Genomic DNA, 23644 nt, shown 5'->3' with positions numbered 1-23644 from the left:
TTAGATCCACTGATGTTAACCAGTCTCGGGGACACAAGGAACACAGAAGTTGTCATACCGTAAGCATCTTGAATTAGAGATGTCTGAGATGCTTGTTCATTTGTCTCAGGTCTAGAATAATCCCCCACTCTTTTTTAAGGAGGAGGAAGTAATGGCTGTAATACCCTTTTTCAATTTTTTCCATGGAACCACTTGAATTGCTCCCTTCCCAAGGAGAGCATGGGGAAATCTCTTTTTGGGACTGACGTTGTGACTACACCGCCAAAGCAGGGGGGGCGCAAAATAAATCTCAGCTGATAACCCCACTGGATCGAGCGAAGCACCCATGGTGACGGACGTTCTAGGCAGACACGAAGATCCCCATAATTACCCAGGGAATCTCAGCATCCCTCTGCCCATGATGCTGAATGTGACACATCACTGCACCTCTTCCTCCGTCGGCACATGGCCCGACTGCGAGGTCAGTATTTCTAAAATATTTTGTTTCTGCTGATAAACCAACACATGAGTCATTGTATGCTGAACACAAATATTTATTTTCCCGGCTGCCTTGAGACCGATATTCCTCTCCCTCCTGCTGGTCAGGGACCCGCCTGCCCCTTCCTGCGTGCTGTCTGAGCTGCGTACGCATTCTCTGCGCTCCGCCCAATGACACCAGAACCCCACGGGTTGAAGGATGTAATCCGCTGTGGAACGTACTTCCCCCATAAGAGTGTCACATGGCATCCCCACCGACATGACCGTACATTGTACCTGTAAACCCTGCCCAGTTGCTTAAAAGTTGCGGCAAGGGCCCGTCGGAAGAGCGGAGCGCTTGTTATACCTATGTCGGGGGCGCTAGGTGTGCCGCCAAGGAATGCTCCATTGGAGGATCTGATATTTGTCATGCTCCCTCTGCCTCTTCGAGCTCCGTGAACCTATCCTTTGGCACTGGTGGCGGAGCGGGCTCCGGAAAAGATTAATGAAGGGATCCTCCCCTGTCTTGACACCACCAGTCTCTACTGAGACCAAGGGAGAACTCTGATTTTGTCCTGTCTGGAGCATGTCATCGTAGAAGTCTTTGCCCGTATCCAGCGAGACAAAGGGACGTCTGTTTCCTCTTCTGCCTCCGCACGATCACTCCAGGTCCCAGTGACCTCTGCAAAGACGGCCAAGGCTGCCTCTGGATCGGTCTCCTCTGCTACCCTACTAAGTACCTCTACAAATCAACACGCCGATCAACAGGGAATGGCGTAAACCAGGGATTAAAGATAGCCAGCCTCGCATGGACGATCCCCAAACAAACCGGGCAGTGCTTGTTAATATGCCTCACAGATAGTGAATACCCACATGACATAGGGCATCTTTTTTTGACATTTTCTTTCTAAAAAGGGTTAGTGCAAAACTTGAGCTAAAAACATTTTTCCTTTATTACAGTTTCAACAGGGATCACCACCAGGGTTACCTCTTGTGAAAACAGAATGGCGTTACGGTGTACGGTTCTAGCAGTACGGTGAAGACCTGAAGAACAAAGGGAATGAAACATTCGATTGCATTTATGTGCTGTGGGCAGGCAGTCCCGCCCACGTCGGCATACCTCATTTGCCTTTTCAGACATGAATATAGGTATCTTCAGCAGATGACGCAATATCCCATAGTTATGTGTTGTACCGAGTGAACCGACTGAATGGGAACACCCTTTGTATGACGATTAAAAATAAGGCATACAAACCTAGTAATACAATTACAATACAATACAAAGGCTACATACTTTTCACACTTTCTTGACAGGTCATTAATTAATACATACTACAAAAAGAAATATAAATGTTTAATATTTTTATGGTCAGCCGGACATTTTTGGATGTGTCCCCTACCCTCCATCAGGCCCAGGCTGAATACAAGCCAGTTATGAGATTAAAGGTTACCTGTTTATAAATTGATATAAAAAACATGACATAACAATACAGCTTTTTAGATTTGAACCCCCTTTATTTTAATTTACATATAAGTACCCTACCACTTCTGCTCGAAATGAATATTGTATTAATGTTCTTCTGCTTGAAATGTTGAAACTGGTGTAATAAGTAAGTTAGAAAATTATAAATTCACTGAAATTCAATGACTGATCACATTTATAGTAAGGAAGGACAGACCACATATTACAGATAAGACCAATATGAGACTAAATTCAGCTCTTCATTAGTAATTCTTTATACAGACAAATGAAGTGCCCAGTCGTAGATGCCCGAATAAGCATCTACACAGAAAAAACTCTCATAAATCATTGATGAGAAGAGATTTTCGCTGTGCTTTAGCTTCTTCATCAATTGATGTTGTATAATGAATGGAAGTGTTTAGAGATTTCTGAAATGACACATCCTTGTAATGATTTCATTTTTAAGAGAATGCAAATAAGTCACCTGGTAAATAGATGAAAAAGGTGGTATGCAATTATTTGGATACAATGAGAGAATGTGGGCTCAACACAAACCAACGCATCAAATTTGATCAATGGTTCTGTTCTCTGTGTGTTGGAATAATGGCATTCGTTTAGCTTATTCATCTCCTCTTGAGCGTGTGTTTGTGTGCAGTGGAGGATGGTGAGTTTTAAACGATGATGGATTCAGAGAGGCTGGCAGAAATGGGAGCTGCTTCCTTCATTTAATTACTGTGTCAAACTGAATTACCTTAGAAATCAGAAAACATGAACATTACACCACAGATTTATTCAGACCTCATTTGCGTTCAACTTTTTTATTTTAATTTGATGCATTTCTTCAGTTATTTGTTGGCATGCAGAGTTGTTAAACATTTATTTAGCATCTCACATCTTGTTTTGCTGCGTAAAGGCTCTCTTTAATGAAACTTCAACGTTTTTAAACTAGTAAGATTAAGGCAGATGTGCTGTGTTTTTATTTTTCTCAGTGGTCAGCAGTGTATATACGAAAAGAAAGAAACATAGAAAGTTGTGGTTGATTAATTACATTTTAACTAAGTAAGCTCTTTATTTCTGTGAAGAAACAAACTGATTTTTTTCTTTGGTTCCTTGGTTTCTTTATTTCAACATAAACAATAGAAAAATGAATACAAAAGTAGACACGTCCAAACTTCTAAAATACACTAAAGGGATGTATGAATGAGTGAAAATAGAGTCTGCACATGACCTCTGTATCCTATGTGACTCACTGGGAACTTTCACCCTCTGAACTCTGACCTCTGTTCAAACAGCACACCTCTCATTTACACGCTGCCCTGAGCAGAGAGTGCAGAAGAATGCAGCCGGTAAACTGTTTAAATCTTAATCACTCTTCATGAATCAAGAGTTAAGCAGATTTTCATTAAGAGTCTCTCTCTCGTACATCTGGTTGTATTTAACAGCATACGAGCTGTTACAGACAGCATAGCTTATCCGCAATCATTAGACCATTCATCAGCTGGATTTTCAAGAGTATGCAAATGTGATCAGCAAACAAATAATCATGCGAGTCAATGAGAACAATTAACACAACAATGCCCCAGTGACTGGGATAAGCTTAATTAATTTTCCCATTGCCATATAACAGCGCAGTTAAGCGCAAAATGGATATTTTCTCAGACATTAAGAAGGCATGACAATATATCATTTAAGACTATTCATAGTGGCTTACCATTTAGTCACAAGCGTTATTCAAGAAAATTAAATAATTTTTCCAGTCTCTAGTTTCGATGACACACTTTGACCAATAGGATTTTTATTATGGTGTCTAACAGAAGACCAGGAAAACTTTAATTTGAAAAAAAATGTATCATTGTAAACATCGTAAACTGTTTAAATGGGAAGATCTATCAAGGTGACTCCAGAGAAGGTTAACTATTTAATGGACAGGATTTCCAGTTATTTTTCCTTGTTGTAGATGATCAGCATATTTGGTCTTATCCACAATTCAGACCAAGGCTCATACTCAACAGCCGCAGACATGCTGGTTCTTTTCTGGTTAAGACAACTGCAGCATCCTCCCCCACTGAACTTCCACTTATTCTGCTCCTCTGACTTTATTCAGTGTTTTGGGTTCATTTTGACCCATCCTTCTATTCCAATGCAAGTAATTGAAAAGAATGACAATGTTTCAGAATACATTTAAGGGATAGTTCCCCCCAAAAGGAAAATTCTGTCTCACCCTCAAGTTGTTCCAAACCTGTATACATTTCTTTGTTCTGTTGAACACAGAGAAAGATCTTGAAGAATTTAACTGAAAATAAAAATTGCTAACATTCCTCCAAAAATCTTTTGTGTTAATGTATATTCAGCAGAACAAAGTAAGTTAAGTTTTCAAAGACATATTTTTCATTTTTAGGTGAACAATCCGTTATAAATAATAAAAAAACACCTGCTATTGAGTATGAATGAAACAATAAATATACAACCAGACCAAACACGTATGAATCTCAAGATTTGGTTTAATATTATTAAATGATTGTTTATTAAATTGAAATGTTTAATGTCATCTAACAGATGGTTGTAACAATCCACCGATGATGAACTAGGTGAAAGGTTTAATAATAAGTGAACACAGGAACAAACAGGGTTATCCCAAACTCACTTGGGTAACAAACCTTTTTGGGGAGCAACAGATATAGAACACTAAACCTGAGAGATGCTTGTTTTAGTACAAAAACAATGACAAACCATAAGTGCTGTTTTTTCGAAGCAGAAGTGCAGGTAATTTTATATTAAAAAGTTTATTAAACTGTGGGGTACTAGAACAACAAGTAGGATCAGGAAATGCATCACATGAAAGCATGAAAGTCCTGATCGTGTTGATCACATCTAAAATCTCCCTGTTTGACGCACCCGAGTGTTTGTCTATGTGGTACAATAGACACAAAGAACCTGCCACAACATAAACACCACAAATCACCAATGAAGCAGCTGTCAAATCACACAGGAAATGAAATACTATCCATGCACGTTCATTTATGTTAACACACACACCTTTAATCTGGGAGGAGGAGCAAAAATAATAATTTCCTGTGGGAATACTGCCCCTAAATTAATTACTGCGATTCAGCATTTTTAAATGGACCACTTAATAAAGTGGCAGTATAATTAAATTTCCAGCCCTGTGACCTTGAGAGCAGTTCCTACAGAATTAATGATACACGCAGATAATCAATGCAGACAATCCATCAATGCGCATCTATCCACACATTTAAATACAGACCACACAATTGAATGTGATAAATATAATATACAAACAAACAAACAAATACATACAACAGTACATCAGAACACAAGTACACACACTGAAGGTTATGAAACTGAGCGAAGATAAACAGTCCTTAAACAAGTATGTACAGTACATCAGTTACACATTTTTACACATAAACAGACTGATATAAAATATAAAAACCTGAGTATTGAATATTTTCAGTTGAAATCTCCAGAAAAACTCAAAGAGAGATCATATCATATCAATTACTTGATGCAAATTATTTTTTGATAATTCAATGCAATGGATGCGGTCCATGCAATATTTCTTAATCTTCTGTTCTTACCTGAAAAGTTGTTCCGATGTCCATATCATTTACAGTGTGCAGTGAACATATCTTATTTTCATAAAGCATATACTGATTATCTCTTGATTCATGACTTTTTCAACCTCTAGCGAACAGAGAACAGATTCCATTAGTGTCATATAGATTATCATTTATTCTAACCCTGCCAAATGACATTAATGTTTTAATGTTAACACCCCTGATTATGAGATTAAGCAGTGCATAGATAATCCAATATTTTTACAGAATTACACATCATATGAAGTTGGAGATGCAGCTCAATCATATGAAATGAAGTTATTTTACTCATGAGAGATTTCAAATAGGATTTCATATACTTGGGCTAAACCCAATAAATTTGCTCAAAAAGTGATTTTAGCACATTCAATAAATGAACTCAAAGGGCAAATTTGACATATTCCTTAAAGCCGTGCTTATAAAAATCTTTAAACTAAAGCTAATGATCTTTCATTTTTTAAGTGATTTGGCTATGCCACTGTTAAAGAATATCTCGGAGACGAAACACCAAACCTTTTATGTATACGTGTTTGGGTTGTACTGTCTGATTTATGGTGGGCAGAACAACAAACAGTCCATTTACGACACGGTTATGGTCCTAATCTTCGCCTTAACCGAAATGCCAATACTGTATTGACCAAATGTCAACACATTCACACCAACAATGCGGATCCAGAACAATCTCATTCATCTCTTCTCAAACTAGGCACACACACACATACACACGCATTGCATGTGCATACAGACTAGAGGAATATAAAAGCGTTCTAGCGGCGTCCTGCCATAACACAGATGCCTATGAAGAGCCTGTCTCATGGCTGGAGAAAAATGGCTGGGAAGTAATGAGTGCTGTCAGACTGCCTCATGATTAACCTTATCTCTACCCTATAGCAGGGCAATTGATCTCATTCTGTGAAGATACAAGACATCCTCTCCTCTGCCATACATAAATACAGAACAAACACAGAGAAAGCACAAAGCTGAGGTGACAGCAAACACACATGCAGAAGCCGAGTGGTCTTAAGGGGATCAGGTGAGAAAGTGGCCCAGATAAATCTGATTGATCTGTTTACTTACTGAACTCTTCATGAGTGGATGTTAAGGTTCAGATGTACTTCTGAAGGCCTTATGACTCCACAGTCCTCTGAGACCTTTGGCCTCAAAACACACACACACTGCGAAATGAGTAAAATCCAACTACCTCGACTCTACTCTGACAGTTCCAGAGTTGATAGATGGCCACGATTATTAAAAGAAGGTTACTTTTAAACACTGTTCTCTGGCAATGAGAGAGAATAGCAGCTGCTAAATCACTGTCAGGGGAACTAATGATAAGATATCATAAGACACGCAAGAAACGAGACAAGATGAAGTAGAGCTTCTACTCCTTTCACCAGCGTCAGTCTCCACCTCTCGTCACTCTCACGTCTTCACCAAACGCACTTATTCCTGTTCGCGGCAGCGTATCCATCACCTCAACTCGTGTGTTCTTCTCTCTGCCTTGACTGTAGACTGCTTCTGTCGCTCAAGCAATTTCGCGCAGACAGCACGATTATGATAAAGAATGGATGTCTGTAATGTGCTTATACTTGCTTTGTAGTGTATACAATGCGGTTACGGTTATTTCGGATACATTTTTATTTTAAGGTTTTTAAGCCGTTTTTATCCATTTATTGCTCTTGACTTGCAAACATTACAGCACAATCAGTAAAACATTCATTTTGGGATTAACGGAATAAGTAAAACCGTCAAGATGTACCCTGAAAATATCCATGTTTTAATGATTAATACAGGAAAGCTAGAGGTCATGCTATGTCACTCATGTCAGAGACTTAGCAAGGGGACAGATATGTTTCTCTGAGACATGCAGAGTTAATCACACTGTTAGTAAGGGCCTCTAGATTAATCTAATTAATAAAAGTCATGGTCTGTCCCTGCATATCTAATACTTTAAGCTAACGATGTCATAAATCCAGCCTGCTAATATGGCAGGTGGAGAGTGGGTGGAAAGGGGAGGTATGTGTCTGACAGGGTGTGTGTGAGTCTTTGTGTATGTGGACGATGAAAATTTGAAAATGTAAGTATTTGTGTGTGTTCTTAAGAAATCCTGATTCATCATTCAACATTGCATTCTATAATTTCATTTTGACCCACAGAATGTAAAAAAATACTTATAGTGGTTAAAAATTAATTGATTTGCACACTGAAGAAAAATCACTTCCACAGGTTTTGTTAAGTAATTCACTTTTTGAAACAAATTTTAAGCACAATCTCAAAAGTAGAATTAAAGATACAGTTCACAAAAAAATCTTTCATCCTCTACTCTCTCTCATGTCCTGCCAAACCTGCATGACTTTCTTTCATCTGCAGAACACAAAAGAAGATATTTTGTAACAAGTGAACACTGGCCTCCATTGACTTCCATTGTTTTCACACAAAACTACCGAGACATTCCTCAAAATATATTCGTCTGTGTTCCACAGAAGAGTCATGCAATATTTTAACACCATGAGGGTAAATAAACAATGACAGAATAAAACAAATTTGAGTGATCCATCCTGCAAAAATAAGAATATCAGTAATGTTTGTCATAGCAAAATTAACACAACTCTTATTGTCATCTGCAAACTACCAAATTATATTTACAACCAGGAATTACTATTAATCTATTCCAGAAACAGCAGTGCTTTGCCTATGACAATGGCACAAATTGCATGTAAAGATAAGTGTCTGGCTGCCACCCCCTCGATATTCGAGTGGTCCATTTCAATGTTTGAATAAATCTGAAATCTCTTCTGATAACACTGAATAAATTAACAGGGCATTGCCACAACATTAGACCTGCCTAGTCCATTTACTGTAATGAATGTGCGAGTGTACATTAAAAGGCTGGCACTCTGAATCATCCTAATTCGTATAGCTCCTCCCATTATGTTTTCTAAAAAAAGATCTAATTAACATATCACTCAGGGAGCTATTTTCTCAGAGTACTGATTAAGGGTCTTTGATCTGAGTGAAATCACAGAGTACGAGTAACAGCCGTAACATTGCTTAATATTTACTTCAAAATCCAATTAGAGGTGTAATGATGATACCTGAGGAAATTTACGCTGCTAATTATTGATTAAATATAAATGATGGAGAAGACAATAACAATAAAGCACTCTAAGCAGAAGCTTCACTTTATACTGCTTTAATAAATGTCTCCTATATTGAGTAGCATTTCCCTTTTCTAGACTTCCATGTTGGAAATTCCACATACTTATTAGAGGATTCTTTTCTTTTAATTATAATTATTTTTAAGTTTCACTAATCACCAACATCAAACTTGTACAGTGCAGTACACATAAAAGGTATGAATAGTATTTTTACGAGGCAGTTGAGTTTTTATTACTTAAATGGCAAGCGTTGTACAGCTGTGTCGATAACATAGATATTAGAACATTTGGAGCATTTAAACGTAACGGTTATTTATACAGGGCAACTAATAAATAAGTGCAGGAATTTATGCAAATCCACAGACGCTGGACATCCCTGGGGAAAAGGAGCTTAAGAGATGTAGTCTCCTCAGGTAGAATCATATGTAATATCACGCTCGGAGTTACTGAATTATACAAAGCTTGGCCTGACCAGTGGAATGTGCATTTGTGTTTACACATGCCTTGGATTATATTAGCATCTTTGTATCTCAACCTGAATTACTTTAACCTTCAAAGCTGCAATAGTTACACAGGCATGAAGGGAATTTGACCAACATCATTTGTAAACTAGAACATCATTTCATTCAAGTGTGTATTACACAAACAAATATTTATTTTAGTCATTGCCTTTTGTGACATTTATTGTAATATTGTTTGTTTTTTATTGCTCATTTTGGAATTAGCATCTGGTTTTACAACTACAAACACCTTTTACAAACCTTTTACAAATTAGCCATTAAAAATGGTTTCACCTGGCCCAAAGTTAAACTTCCGGTCTGTCTCTGGTTATTATATAACATTTTATTTTATATTTAATTTATATTACTATTAATTTATATGCACATTTTATAGTATATTAATTGTATTACATTAAATACTCAACAGTTATGGATTCGATAACACTTTACAATAAGGTGCTATTTGGTAACAATTAATGAATGTGTTAGCTAACATGAAGAAACAATGAACAAAACTTCTACAGCCTTTATTAATATTAATTCATGTTAATTTCAGCATTTACTAATACATCATTCAAATCAATCGTTGTCACTGTTAACATTATTTAATGCACCATGAACTAACATGAATAACTCTATTGACATGAACTAACATTGACAAGAATTAACACATGTTGAAAAACTAAATTGTTCAAATGTCAGCTAATGCATTTACTCATCTTATCTTATAGCAATTCAATTCAATTCAATTCAATTTTATTTATATAGCGCTTTTCACATTGCTCCAAAGCAGCTTTACAGGGGAAAAACGAAAAACCCAAGAAAGGGTAAAACACACTACATGGTGTGTTATATAATAAATCCAATTATTCTAGTAAATAATATCTAATGTCAGCATCTCCTGGTGGTTTATTTAGCACCTTATGTAAGTGTTACCATTGATTATTTTCAGAGGTCTAAGTTAAGTTTGGGCCATATTAAACTTAACCTGAAGTTAAGTTTGGGCCATATAACGTTTGTTTATGCTGTTGCTGCTGAAATCATCTGTAATTGAATGGTTTAATCAATAAATGTATCATTTAAATGGTATAGAGAGTTTAAATACATGAGTGAGAACATTCTAGAAATCCCCAGGGCACAAACTTTACTTGGAACCATGAGATAATATAGAATAAAGAAAGATATAAAAAAAAGATCTGCCTTTATTTGTGAAGCATCTGCAGCACGTATGTCCAAAGCAACTGAAGACAAAAACAGAGGCCCTGTTTAATGAAACACCACCGTAAGCATGGTCACGCATTAACGCTGCGGTTGAGAGGGTGTACGCAGTACTTCTAACTGACATCTCAGTGAAGTTGTTTCTGTAGCAGTATCTGTATCAAACTCTTATAGCCAGCTTAAGAGGGGAGGGCTGCATGCTTGCATGAAACATGCTCATCATCAGCCATAACACTTCAGAACCACTTGCCCATCATTTTATTCAAAACCTGCTAGAGAGCATATATTCGCATAGACACATAAATACATGTGCATTAATAAACAAGAGGTCACAAACAAATGTCACAGGAATGGTCTGTATCTTTAGAACCACATGTTGACTGAAAATAAATAACACACTTAAATAAAACTATTATAACTATGAGATTTATGTGAACCAAAGCTTTGAATGACAAATGGTCAATGAGCTCATTTGACATAAAACTCTTATTATTAAAATTGAATTAAACTATTTAATTCAAAACTGACCAACTGACTTGATAAGGTTACAGTAGAAATGCAAAACAATTATAAACCTCAAGTTGAATAATAAAGATTTTTTTTGGAGGCTTTTGGGGGGAACATGGAGGGAACCTAGAACATTATTTGATTCAAATAGCTGAGAAACAGACAGTTAAATTGAGCAGTGTCATCTTCTGTATACTTCTGTTAATACATTTTTTGTCTACACATCACAACACTACATGGTTAACTCGGAAAGTTGTCACACTTTTAACCAGAGGAAATAATTGATGTTCCTCTTCAGTCGGTCTCTCGACGTTGTGAGAGACTGACTGGGGTTTGATCTTGAGAACCTACCTTCTCCGAGATAATTAATTATAAAACGCCAATGGGCTAGGCGAATGGCACTCGCACGCCAGTCTCCACCCGTACATACGGGTATAAAGGAAGATGGCGGCGGTCATTCACTTACCCTTTTGTTCTTCGGAACCTGTGTGTTTGCTGATGCTACACGCGATACTCGACTCCGAGAAAACTTTTTAACCTGCTGGATTTATGACGCGGAGAAGGGGACTATGTCTCGTAGCTGTATCCTGTATCGGCAGACGGCCGTCTCATAGTGGTAAGACTTCGCACACGGATGATGACGCTATCCCTGTCGCTGCGTCGGACAGCTGCCTGCTGGCATCGGATGCGGAAGACTTCTCTGATCTCCTGTCATCAGGCAGTCGAGCTCCGGAGAAGACTGACGCTGAGATGTCGGCCATGCTTTCCCGGGCAGCCGCGTGCATCGGGTGGCAGGGTGTAGCACCACCCTCCCTGGAACGCTCGCGGGTAGATGCGCGGTTTCTAGGGTCGGGGCGTGGTCAAAAATCACGCCCCACTCTGGTACCATTCTTCCCAGAGGTGCATGACGAGCTCGCCAAGTCCTGGAATGCGCCCCTTTCAGGACGGAGGGCTCGGTGGCTGTGACTTCCCTGGTTGGTGGGGCGGCTAGAGGCTATGTTGACGTCCCCCAGGTGGAGCGTGCAGTTGCGGGCCACTTGTGCCAGCAGACAGCTGCCACTTGGGGGGGTCGGCCTAGACTCCCGTCCAGAGCATGTAAGCTCTCTTCGACACTCGTGTTGAAGGCTTGCAGTGCTGCTGGACGAGCCGCCTCTGCTCTCCATGCCATGGCGGTCCTCCAAGTTCTTCAGGCGAAAGTCCTGAAGGATTTGGACGGCGGGAAGTCCGACCCAACTCGTATGAGTAAACTGTGTACTGCCACAGACCTCGCGCTACGAGCGACGAAGGCCTCGGCACGTGCCCTGGGTCGGTCGATGTCCACAATGGTGGTCCAAGAGAGGCATCTGTGGCTTAGTCTTGCACAGATGAGCAGCGCTCAGAAGGCCCGCCTTCTGGATGCGCCCATCTCGCAAGCAGGGCTGCTTGGTGATACCGTGGAGGAGGGCAGTTCTGGAAGCAGACTGAGGCGATCGAACAGATCCTGCCATGCCGCAACGTGCCCGCCAACAGGTCGGCATGGTCTCGGGCGCAGCCTGGTTCCCAGCAGCCCTGCCCTAACGCGGCGGCCCTCCGGTTCCAGGAACCTCCCAGAGGACGACCCACCAGAGACGTAGACCCCGCGGAAGAGGGCATCTGTTCCCCGTCAGCAGCCCGCCAAGAGGTCCTCTAAGCGGCCCTGACGGGACGAACCAGGGGGAGATTTTACTGGGCCTGATCCCGGCCTTTCCAATGCCGGATCGGAGAAGGACGCTGCCTGCCGCGTTTCCATCGAGTCTGGGCCCTTTTCAGGGTCCGGCGCCCACATACTCACAAAGAGACAAATCTCCCCTGGGTTTTCCTCCACAGCACTCTCGTCCAGACGGTGTCTTGGATGGACCGGACCACCGACTGCAATCTCCCCCGGACGTTGCGTCAGGCAGCCGGAAGCAGGTAAACATACAGAGCCGTCAACCTCCCTGGGGGTCCCCCCTGTGCGAGGTGACCGCACTGTCAGCCACCGAACCAGCCTCCCCCGGCATGGTGAAGCAGATTGTCCCTCTGGTCACGCTGTCGCGGTTCTTGGGCGCTTGGCAGCGCACCAGCCCGTCACACTGGATAGAGAGGAAAATCCGTCTCGGTTACTCGATCCAGTTCGCCAGGCACCCCCCCAAGTTTCGGGGCATTCTGTACACCTCGGTGCGAGGAGAGAATACCCCCGTGCTTCAGGAGGAGGTCGCCGCCCTTCTGGTGAAGAGTGTGGTCGAACCCGTCCCTATAACCGAGATGTCGACCGGGTTTTACAGCCCGTAATTCATCGTGCCCAAAAATGGCGGGGGGCTGCATTCCATTATGGATCTGCGCCTCCTGAACAAGCACCTACACAAGCTGCCGTTCAAGATGCTGACGCAGAGGCACATCCTGGGCTCGGTACGTCACCAGGTTTGGTTCGTGGCAAGCGACCTGAAGGACGCGTACTTTCACGTCTCTATTCTCCCCCGACACCGGCCGTTCCTGCGGTTCGCATTTGAGGGAAGGGCGTATCAGTACAGAGTCGTGCCATTTGGTCTGGCCCTGTCTCCACAGGTTATTTTTTCCAAACTAGTGGAGGCTGCCTTAGCTCCTGTCAGGGAGCAAGGCGTGCGAGTGCTAAACTATCTAGACGACTGGCTTATCTTGGCACACTCGCGAGATGTGTTGTGCACGCACAGGGACCTTGTGCTTCGGCACCTAGACCGTCTAGGCCTTCGGGTCAACCAGGAGAAGAGCAAGCTCTCCCCCGCGCAGGGCACCTCTTATCTCGGTATGGAACTAGACTCTGTCCGTATGTCAGCACGTCTCACCAACAAGCGTGCACAGTCAGTGCTGCGCTGTCTGAGGTTGATCAGGCAGAATCCCTCGACGCCGCTGAAGAACTTTCAGAGGCTCCTGGGGCACATGGTGTCCTCAACAGGGGTAATCCCTCTCGGGTTGATGCACATGCGGCCACTTCAGCACTGGCTACAGAGTCAGGTTCCCTGGATGGCGTGGCACGCCGGCACCAGGCGGATTACGGTAACGCCTCAGTGTCTTCGCACTCTTCGCGGTGTGCAACGGGCACGCAGTATCGGGTCACTGGACGGGTCCCCGACTGCGGTGGCATATCAACTGCCTAGAGTTGCTAGCAGTCCATCTAGCACTGAGGAGGCTCCAGCCCCTCGTGCAGGACAAACACGTGCTAGTCCGGTCGGACAGCACGACTGCCGTGGCGTACATCAATCACCAGGGCGGCATATGCTCACGGCAGTTGTCGCAACTCGCCCGACGCCTCCACCTCTGGAGCCAACAGGTGACCAAGTCCCTGCTGGCCACGTTTCTCCCGGGCTACCTGAACCAGACAGCCGATGCGCTCTCTCGTCAGGGCACTCCCCGAGGAGAGTGACGGCTCCATCCCCGCGCAGTCCAGCTCATATGGGAGCGGTTCGGCCAAGCATAGGTGGACCTGTTGCCTGCCCGAACTCCACCCATTGCCCGCTTTGGTACTCCCTGACCGAGGGTCCTCTCGGCTGCATTAGCACACAGCTGGCCGCGGGACAAGCGGAAGTACGCCTTCCCCCCAGTGAGCCTCCTTGGGTCCTGTGCAAGGTCAGGGAAGAGGGGCATCAGGTTCTGGTAGTGGCGCCATACTGGCCCAACCAGACCTGGCTCTCGGATCTGGTAGATCTGACGACGGCCCCCCCTGGCCCATTCCCCTGACGAAAGACCTGTTGTCGCAGGGGAAGGGCACGGTTTGGCACCCCAACCCGGGCCTCTGGAACCTCCATGCCTGGCCCCTGGACGGGACGAAGAGACCCTAAGGGGCTTGTCGGTAGCGGTCCGGGAGACCGTCTTGCAGGCTAGAGCCCCTGCCACTAGGCGGCTGTACGCCTATAAGCGGCACCTCTTTTCGTCCTGGTGTTCTCCCCGGGAGGAGAACCCGCAGAGTTGCCCGATCGGATCAGTGCTGACCCGCAGGTAAGTATCTCCGTCAGCACGACCTGGTCACTATCCACCTTGACCGTGCTCCGTACCCTCTTGGGACCCTAATGTGGTCCTACAGGGCCTTGGTACGGCCCTGGTGAGCTCCTAAGAGTTGCCAATCTTCCTCAGTTGTTGATGAGAACTGCACTCTTGGTGGCGCTTACCTCCATCAAGGGGGTGAGGGACCTACAGGCATTCTCTGTGTCCAAAGGGTGCCTGGAACTCGGGCTCGGTAATTCTCACGTCGTCCTGAGATCCTGTCCTGGCTACGTGCCCAAGCTTCCCACTACTCCCTTCTGGGACCAGGCAGTGAACCTGCAGGCACTCCCCTCCTGGGAAGAAGACCCAACCTTTAAGGTGTTGTGTCCAGTATGCGCGCTGCGCCTCGGTCTGGACCGCACACAGAGCCTCAGAAGCTCTGAGCAGCTCTTTGTCTGTTCTGGGAGACAGCACCCGGGGAGGGCTGTCTCCAAACAGAGGTGGCGCACTGGGTACCAATCCCAGGATCGCCATGCCCGCTCGCAGTGAGAGTCCACTCCACTCGTGGGCACTGGCACAGGGCGCCTCTCTGGCAGACATTTTAGAACTGCGGGTTGGGCTACGCCCAGTACCTTCGAGGTTTTACAATCTCCACGTGGAACCAGTTGCAGCCCATGTCCTTAACGCCGAACGTTTAGGTTGGGCTCCTGGTTTGGGCGTACGCCTGCGAAAGTGCCTTCTCCCCTCCTCAGGTGAGACTAGTGCGCTATTTTAGCCTCCCTACTTTCACCTCTCGCGGCGAAGTATAGGCATTCCATCCATCACTAAGCATTGGCACTTGGTAACAGACTGAGCGGAGCCGTCTGTTGGAACCAGGTCCGGTATAGGTAGAGTCATCCCTACTCAGGTAGACCCCTGTACTAGGGCTAGTGCCCCATACGTAGTGACTCCACTCTGGGTGTGTTGAATTCCTCACTCATGATTTCCCAATTGGTGAATCTGTGACCTCCCCGCCGGTGGTAATCCCACCTGGATTTGTCCCCCTACTCTGGCTGACACCTTTTTTGCGCATGTTGTTCTCCCCGCCGGTGAGACCATGTTAGTGTCTCCACATGTAACCTCCCCTCCCGGTAGGATATGGCCTCCGTAACACACTCTTCTAAGAGGAGAGCAGTGTTTCCCCAGTGTTCGGCTCCGGACAGCTCCTCGCTACTAGAGGCATACACCACTGTCCGTGAGGCCGTCAGTACAGGCTTCTCAGTATGACCAATACTATGTGACTGGAAGATTACGTCTTGCGGTAGCACTCTTGTGACTCGCTAGCCTAGTCAGGGTCGTTCCGCTAGAGGTCGTGATGTCGGTGCAAGCGCTGTGGCGTTTAAGATAGATCCCTAGTCAGTCTCTCACAACGTCGAGAGACCGACTGAAGGGGAACGTCTCGGTTACGTCTGTAACCTCTGTTCCCTGGTGACTTCATGCCACAACGCTGCACCGAATCACTGCAGTGAACGGGAGTGCCCTCTCAGGTTCCTCAGTACAAAGGGTAAGTGAATGACCGCCGCCATCTTCCTTTATACCCGTATGTACGGGGCGGAGACTGGCGTGCGCGTGCCATTCGCCAAGCCCATTGGCGTTTTATAATTTATTATCTCGGAGAAGGTAGGTTCTCAAGATCAAACCCCAGTCAGTCTCTCACAAAGTCTCGTTCCCTCCATCAGGGAACGGAGGTTACAGACGTAACCGAGACGATTTACTGGCTATAATATATCGGCCTATATTTTATTATTGGCCGATACCGATAATATTAAATATGATCATTTATCAGCCCATACCAATGACATAAAAAATGACCATTTATAGGCACATACCAATACAGTAAAAATGACCCTTTATCGGCCCATACCGATAACATAAAAATAACCATTAATCGGCCGGTACCGATAACTTTAAAAATGACCATTTATCGGCCCATACAGATAACATTAAAAATGACCATTTATCGGGTGATAACATTAAAAATGACAATTTATAGGCCCATAGCGAAAACATTAAAAATGACCATTTATCGGCAAATACAGCTATCATTAAAAATTACCATTTATCGAACCATACAGATAAAAATTTTAATGACCATTTATCGGCCGATACCGATAACATAAAAATATTTTGCCGATAATTTATCGTGCATCCCTAGTTTTAGTATTTGTATTTAAATCACTTCATGGTCTTGCACCTATTTATATTTCAGACCTTCTCCACTACTCTCCAGATGTGGAGATCTTCCACCCACCAGATGTTGTTAAATGTTCCAAATATCTCAACTTAAATCCAAAGGTGACAGGGCTTTCTCAGTTGTTGTTCCTAAGCTATGGAATTCCCTAACTTTGTTAATTAGACTATACTCTATCCACTTTTAAGTCTTCTCTTAAAACATTTGTTTTTCTCTTTTTATTAAGTTTTATTTTGCATGATGTTTTGTTTTAATTTTATTATAAAAATTTTGTTTTCTTATGATATATTTTATAAGTATTTAAATTGAATTGTATGAGGATGTTTTGTCTTGTTTGTTGTGCAGCACTTTAGTCAGCATTTATGTTGTTTTAAAGGGCTATTTACGTATATAAACTAGACCTTGATATGTTTAGTAATAGGTATTATATACCAGCCATATAACTTCTTTAATTCAGGCTTTTACAATAGGATTTTTGTATGAGGGTACATTCGATCAATCAAATTATATTTTATTATATTTAGCACTATAAGTAAACTAATTATTAAATTAAAACAAAAGATGGATTACAAAATAAAAACTTCCCTGAGAGAAGCTAAGCACAAATATGATGCTAATAATTGGCAGTATCTCTCAGCTCAAGCAATGAAAGCAGTGTGGCTGTGGGCTTAGTAACAATGAGTCAACATATCTCCAGAAGGCTGTATTTACAGGCCAGTCCCATCTATCAGACAAAGACAGGTCACAAGCTCTTTGCAGGACACTCCATTAGACGAAATATCATTTATCACAGCATACAGCAACAACCTGCTCCCAGTCTTAGCCTGTGATGTAGTGGTCAAGGGTTAACTGTAGCATCTATACACACACTTTGACACAGACACACGCACACAGGCACTAAATCATAAATAGGTATAGGTCACAGCAAATTGGTATACACCAGATCATTCATTACTTTCTTTCTCCAGTTCTTAGGCCTTTCCAAATGTGATGATGACAAGAATAAAAAACAATACAGATTAAATATATACAAAACACTAGTGATCGACCGATATTGTTTTTTTTTTTAAACCGATACAGATACCGATTATTTGCATGTTTATGTGCCCGATACCTGATACGCAGAACAGATGTTAATTTAAGGTTATAATTCTGTTTTTGACATTGATTACAACACAGCTGAACAACCTGTTTTATTAAAAACAATCACTCCCTCCTTGCAAACCATTTGCATATATAACCAATAAATAGAGGGGTCTGAAAGAGTGAAGATAAAATGCACTGTTAATAAAGTGTCTTTGTTTAAAAATAAATAATTCTAACCAATTAAAAAAATAAATAGAGGGGTCTGAAACATAAATGCAATCCAAACTCGCACACACATTGCGCTCATCGAGAAAGAGAACTCACATCAAACAGGTCAGGAAAGAGAGAAGACGCTGAAGCGCTGTTTATCTTCTAGTTAATCGATCACAGATACAGTCCCTATCACGGATGGATAAAAAAATGACAAAATGTGAATGCAATGTATGGGAAACACTGATGGAATAATACATTTTCATGAAAGTAACAAACAAAACGCCATATAAATCATTATCTCAACTGGTAAGTTATGTTATGTTAATAATATTTTTGTTAGTCTTATTAAAACTGAGGACAAGGCACTGTTAGTTAATCAAGTTAATCTTGTTAAAAAGTTAGCTACATACGGAGGCTATGGTAAAACTTCCTGAGCATCAACCAGGTGAGTGAACAGCAATGTGAATGATGAGCATAGACAACAAAGGTAATTAAATTCAGCCCTTTTATGCCCAACATGAATTAATTCATGGCTGTTTCATTTAATTCATGTAAAGTTATGTCTTTATTGGGGGAGGAATTGATAGCTTAGGCAATGTGACAATGTAACAAAGTTGCATAAACTACATTTCAGGCATTAAATGTACCATCTCATTTGAGCTTGAATTGCTCTCATGTGAAATATAATAAAGCAAGTGAGTACACTACCTGTGCACGCTGTCGTTTCTGTTGCGTCTCCTCTCAGAGGCTCTGCTGCAGTGACGGTCCTGCACGCATTTCTCTAAACGGCCACAAGATGGCTGATCTTATCGGTGAATCCGATATTAGAAAACACATAGGCCTACCCAATGATGGGAAATTGATTAAATATCGGGAAAATTATCGGAAAACGATGTATCGTCAATCTCTACAAAACAGCGCTCACTCAACAGCCTCAACAAACACTTCCGGAGAGTCACCTAGAAACAAATGTGCTGTCTTTGGTACTCACACTCCTGTTTTAGACCAATTTCAAAGCTCTGTCATTTTGAGTCATCTAATAACTCTTGATTTTAAATGGTAATTGTTTTTTGATTACAGCTAATAAATATATTAGATGCATGTGTGCATGTAAAATATACATGAATACAATTAATGTTACAAAAACTCAGTTCATCAATAAGGCATTACATCACATTCCAGCATGACAGCCCTCACCTGCTTCCATGACTGAGACAAGCAAAAAGCTCATACTTACTCAAGGTAATCTCTCTGCCAGCGTCTTCATGTCTGCAGTGGCCTAGACTAGTCATTCCAACTATGTCATTTTAACTGCATCTTATTATTTTTAAATGATAATATCAAAAGCCAGTTTTTAAAGCTAGTCAGAAAAAATGTGGTTCATTCATGCAATCCTTGTGAAAATAGATATTTGAATATATTGATTTTAATTTGTCATATATTACTGGTTTTGTTCATTTTAAAACACTTAAAAATGACTTTCAAATGTTTTTGTTTTACTTAAGTAATATAGTTTAATATAACACATTTGTATTGATTTCTTTCAATATGTACTATACAGGTAAATGTAACATAATCCATTTGTGTTGGGACAATATGAATCACTTTCCTTAATTTACTGAAACTCTGCAGCGGTCTGAGTTCCCAGCATACATTGGGATTTAGACAGTAAATGTTAAAGTTAAGTGTTGTAATTGTTTTTGTGCAGGAAGAAAGTTAAGGACACTTCTTAGTGTTTATTGTTCTGTAATGATGAAATTCAGAAGATTTTCTGTTATCTGTGAGTTTTCTGAGTTAGCATAGTGGTGAAGAGTAACGATTTTACTTTGGTTGGGGAGGAGCACATTTTCACTGTTTGTGCATATTTGCAGCTTTACTCAGTGAGTAAATACTATGTCAATGGTCATGCAGTAAACTGTCAGGTGTTTTTTGAAAGCAAACATTACATGGTAAATATATTGCTTATTAAAGAAACAAAGTGACACATTGAAGCATTTCATGGTTTCAGGCTCAACTCAGATGAATTATCTTCAGTTTATCCTCAGATTAAACAAAATACATTGAATTAATTTAAGATTACGATGCGCCCAGTTTAAATTCAGAAATTCAGATAAATCAAATCAATTGTGTGGAAATGGGTGTCATAATAGTTAATTCAACAAAAAAAATTGAGGGAATATTATTTTAATGTATTTAAAATAATTGTAACTATTTATGTTTAAGTGTTTAACTATATATATTGTAATTAAATTAAATGCATGTAATATTCATGTAACTTTAAGATGGTTATAAAACGTTGCAGTTATGTTCTATCTTTACTCAATAGATTTAATATCAAGCCTAAAACGCATCGGTTTAAACTCATTTCTTGTGTTGTATTCATGAAAAGACGGAATATATGTAAAAAATTTAAAAATTATAGGCCTACTCAGCGCTTCGTTTTCTTTTCTTTATTTGAAAGGGCTAATTGTCTCTTGGCACATCGTTCTTTTTTCATTTGTGATTGTGTCCACTCCTGAAGACTAGTCTCTTTAGAGGATCCTTCTCGTGTCATGCCCTCTTCTGTCCCTCAGAATATCAAGTCCCGCGCTCACTCTTTAGTCCATAACTTACGTCTCTCACTTTGTTGTCTCATCCAACAAGGTGATATTCACTTCCGATATTACTATTAAAATAGAATTTAAAGGCTACATGTGCCACTAGAGCATGCATCACACGTGTTTTTGTGTGCAGAGGAGCGTGAATAGGCAATGCCTGTGTGTGGTCCTGTGCGACTGACTAATATGAAAAGAAAGATTTAAAAACACACGCACTCACGCACACACATCTATCCATCTATCCATCTATGAACGAAAGTGTTTTACATGTCCATATATCAGCTTTCTGTACTAATAAGGATTCATACTATTATTTATATGAATTAATATCTTAACATTTGTATTACATTTACATATTTATCACTGTCTTTACTGTCTTCAACATTTGTCTTAACATGTATTCAATCTAACATTTGGTTACGGTAATATGCCTAAGTGTGAAATATTTGTGTAAAAGATAACTGTGACAATTACAGATAAATATCACAATTAATTAAGGTTTAAACGTAATACAAAATTAGAAATAAGAACCAAAAATACACAATTCAATTTTGTCGATTAAATCAGAGCTCTGGTGGTGATGATGCCAAAGTAATCAATAACATTGAACTCAAATCGGTCCAAGAGCTCCACTAAACACTAAAGTTCTGAAGCAGATGGACGTTTCTTATTCCTGTGTAACTGCTCTACTGTGTGTTTGCAAAGTTCATGTGCACAATCGGGTGCCATCTCACATCCGGTCTTCCCAGCGGTCTATTGTCTAGTAGAGATTACTTTTATTGGTTCGAGGGGTCGGGTGAAAGACTTATGCATGGAAACTGTTTTGAAGACCGTGCGTGCGCCCCTCCTTCGAGGAAGATTGTCATGTGACAGGGACTCTTAAAGAGAGATAGAAAAGGGGGCAGACTGAAGCAGACACATTCAGAGTAAGAACATTGTTAAAGACACTGGAAGAAGAACTTTAGAATACACACTGTGGATTTGAAAATCGAAAACACAAACGTAGAAGTTAACAGACGTCTGCAACATCGGAATAAAGCGCACTGCATATTCTTTGCTCAAAACTTTTTAGAAGAGACATGAAGAGCCTAACAGACAAATGAATCGCATCCTTTTATTAAGATGTAAAATTTCCACCTGGAATCAATGCGCGCTTTTCAACATCGGAGTGCTTTAAAGGTTGTTTCCCTGAATTTAAGGTAGGCTAATACAGTTGGGAAAATGCCTCGTCCTGGAAGAAACACGTACAGCGACCAGAAGCCGCCGTATTCTTACATTTCTCTAACCGCTATGGCCATTCAGAGTTGCCCTGAGAAGATGCTCCCGCTCAATGAAATCTACAAGTTTATCATGGACAGGTTTCCATATTACCGGGAAAACACGCAGCGCTGGCAAAACTCCCTGCGCCACAACCTTTCCTTCAACGACTGTTTCATCAAGATCCCGCGGAGACCGGACCAGCCAGGGAAAGGTAGCTTCTGGGCTCTGCATCCAAGCTGCGGTGATATGTTTGAGAACGGAAGCTTCCTGAGGCGTCGCAAGAGATTCAAAATAATGATGACATCCGAGCACCTGCAAAAACCATCGGACGCTGCGCAGCACTACCTCCAGCAACGAGCAAAATTGAGACTGACTGCTTTGGGGACACATCTACCTCAAATGACCAGCTACAACTTAAGTGTGTCTCAACCATCCACCTTCAAACACCCATTTGCCATTGAAAATATAATTGCCAGAGATTACAAAATGCAAGGAAGTCTTGCCTACTCCACCATGCAGTCCATGTCTACGGGTTATCAGATACACAACCAGCTGACCACAGCCTGGCCCCACGTGTATGGCAGTAATGTAATAGACACGATGGCTGGCGCTGAGTATACTACAGCATATGGAGTGCCACTTAAATCGTTATGTCACGGCGCGCAAAGTTTACCAGCGATCCCTGTACCAATCAAAGCCACTCCAGCTTCGGTTCCGTCTATCCCGACTCTCCGTGCGCACCTTCCAGCTTTCCTCCCCGGCTCTGTTCAGTCCCTGAGCCCGACATCTCCACAGACAACGAGCCAGAGCAGCCCTACGAGCCCGACCTCGCTGCTTCATTCGGCCGCCGTTCACTGTCAAGAGGTCACTTAAAAACTTTAAGTGGCTGTCCCAATGGCACCGACAAATAATGCAAGACAAGGAAAACTGAGTTTTGACTGCTTATTCTTTTCAAAACAACGTTAAGACTTTCACTGAAAGCAAAAAACCTGGAGCTAAATATAGGTTTTGGACAAATATGTATCATACATTTGACTACCTCATACATTTGTGAAAAATCATATTAAGACAAATGCACAAGGAAAAAAATGAAAATATGTGAGTTTATTATTCGATGAAGTTTAGGGCAGTACATTTCATGAAAGGCCTAAACAGAAACAATTTCATATGCTCGTAGACATACAGAAAAGGACTAAGGAGGATTGCATGAAAAAGCACAGATGCTGCAGTGTTTCCATACTGTAGAAAACTTCTATAATGCACTTTTGGCGTGACTTTACAAAAATGGCAAGAGCTATTGTTCTGTGAATAAAGCTCAGCGTAATTTATTCGCTTCAGTGAAAATATCTAATGAAAGCTGTATTTAGGTTTCCTTTAAAATGTTGA

General features: G+C 41.7%; 1 protein-coding gene across 1 annotated transcript; it reads left to right on the top strand.

Moving 5' to 3' along the window:
• Positions 1-22219: 22219 nt before the first annotated feature.
• foxb1b (forkhead box B1b) lies at positions 22220-23131 on the top strand (the record flags this gene model as incomplete). Its single annotated transcript, XM_079467114.1, has 1 exon — positions 22220-23131. One exon carries the CDS (start codon positions 22220-22222, stop codon positions 23129-23131), a length of 912 nt encoding a protein of 303 aa, XP_079323240.1.
• Positions 23132-23644: the final 513 nt, after the last annotated feature.

Source organism: Barbatula barbatula, assembly GCF_947034865.1.
Source record: "Barbatula barbatula genome assembly, chromosome: 1".
Classification (NCBI taxonomy): domain Eukaryota; kingdom Metazoa; phylum Chordata; class Actinopteri; order Cypriniformes; family Nemacheilidae; genus Barbatula; species Barbatula barbatula.
The sequence above is the reverse complement of the archived record's forward strand: the minus strand, read 5'-3'. Positions and strand labels throughout refer to the sequence as shown.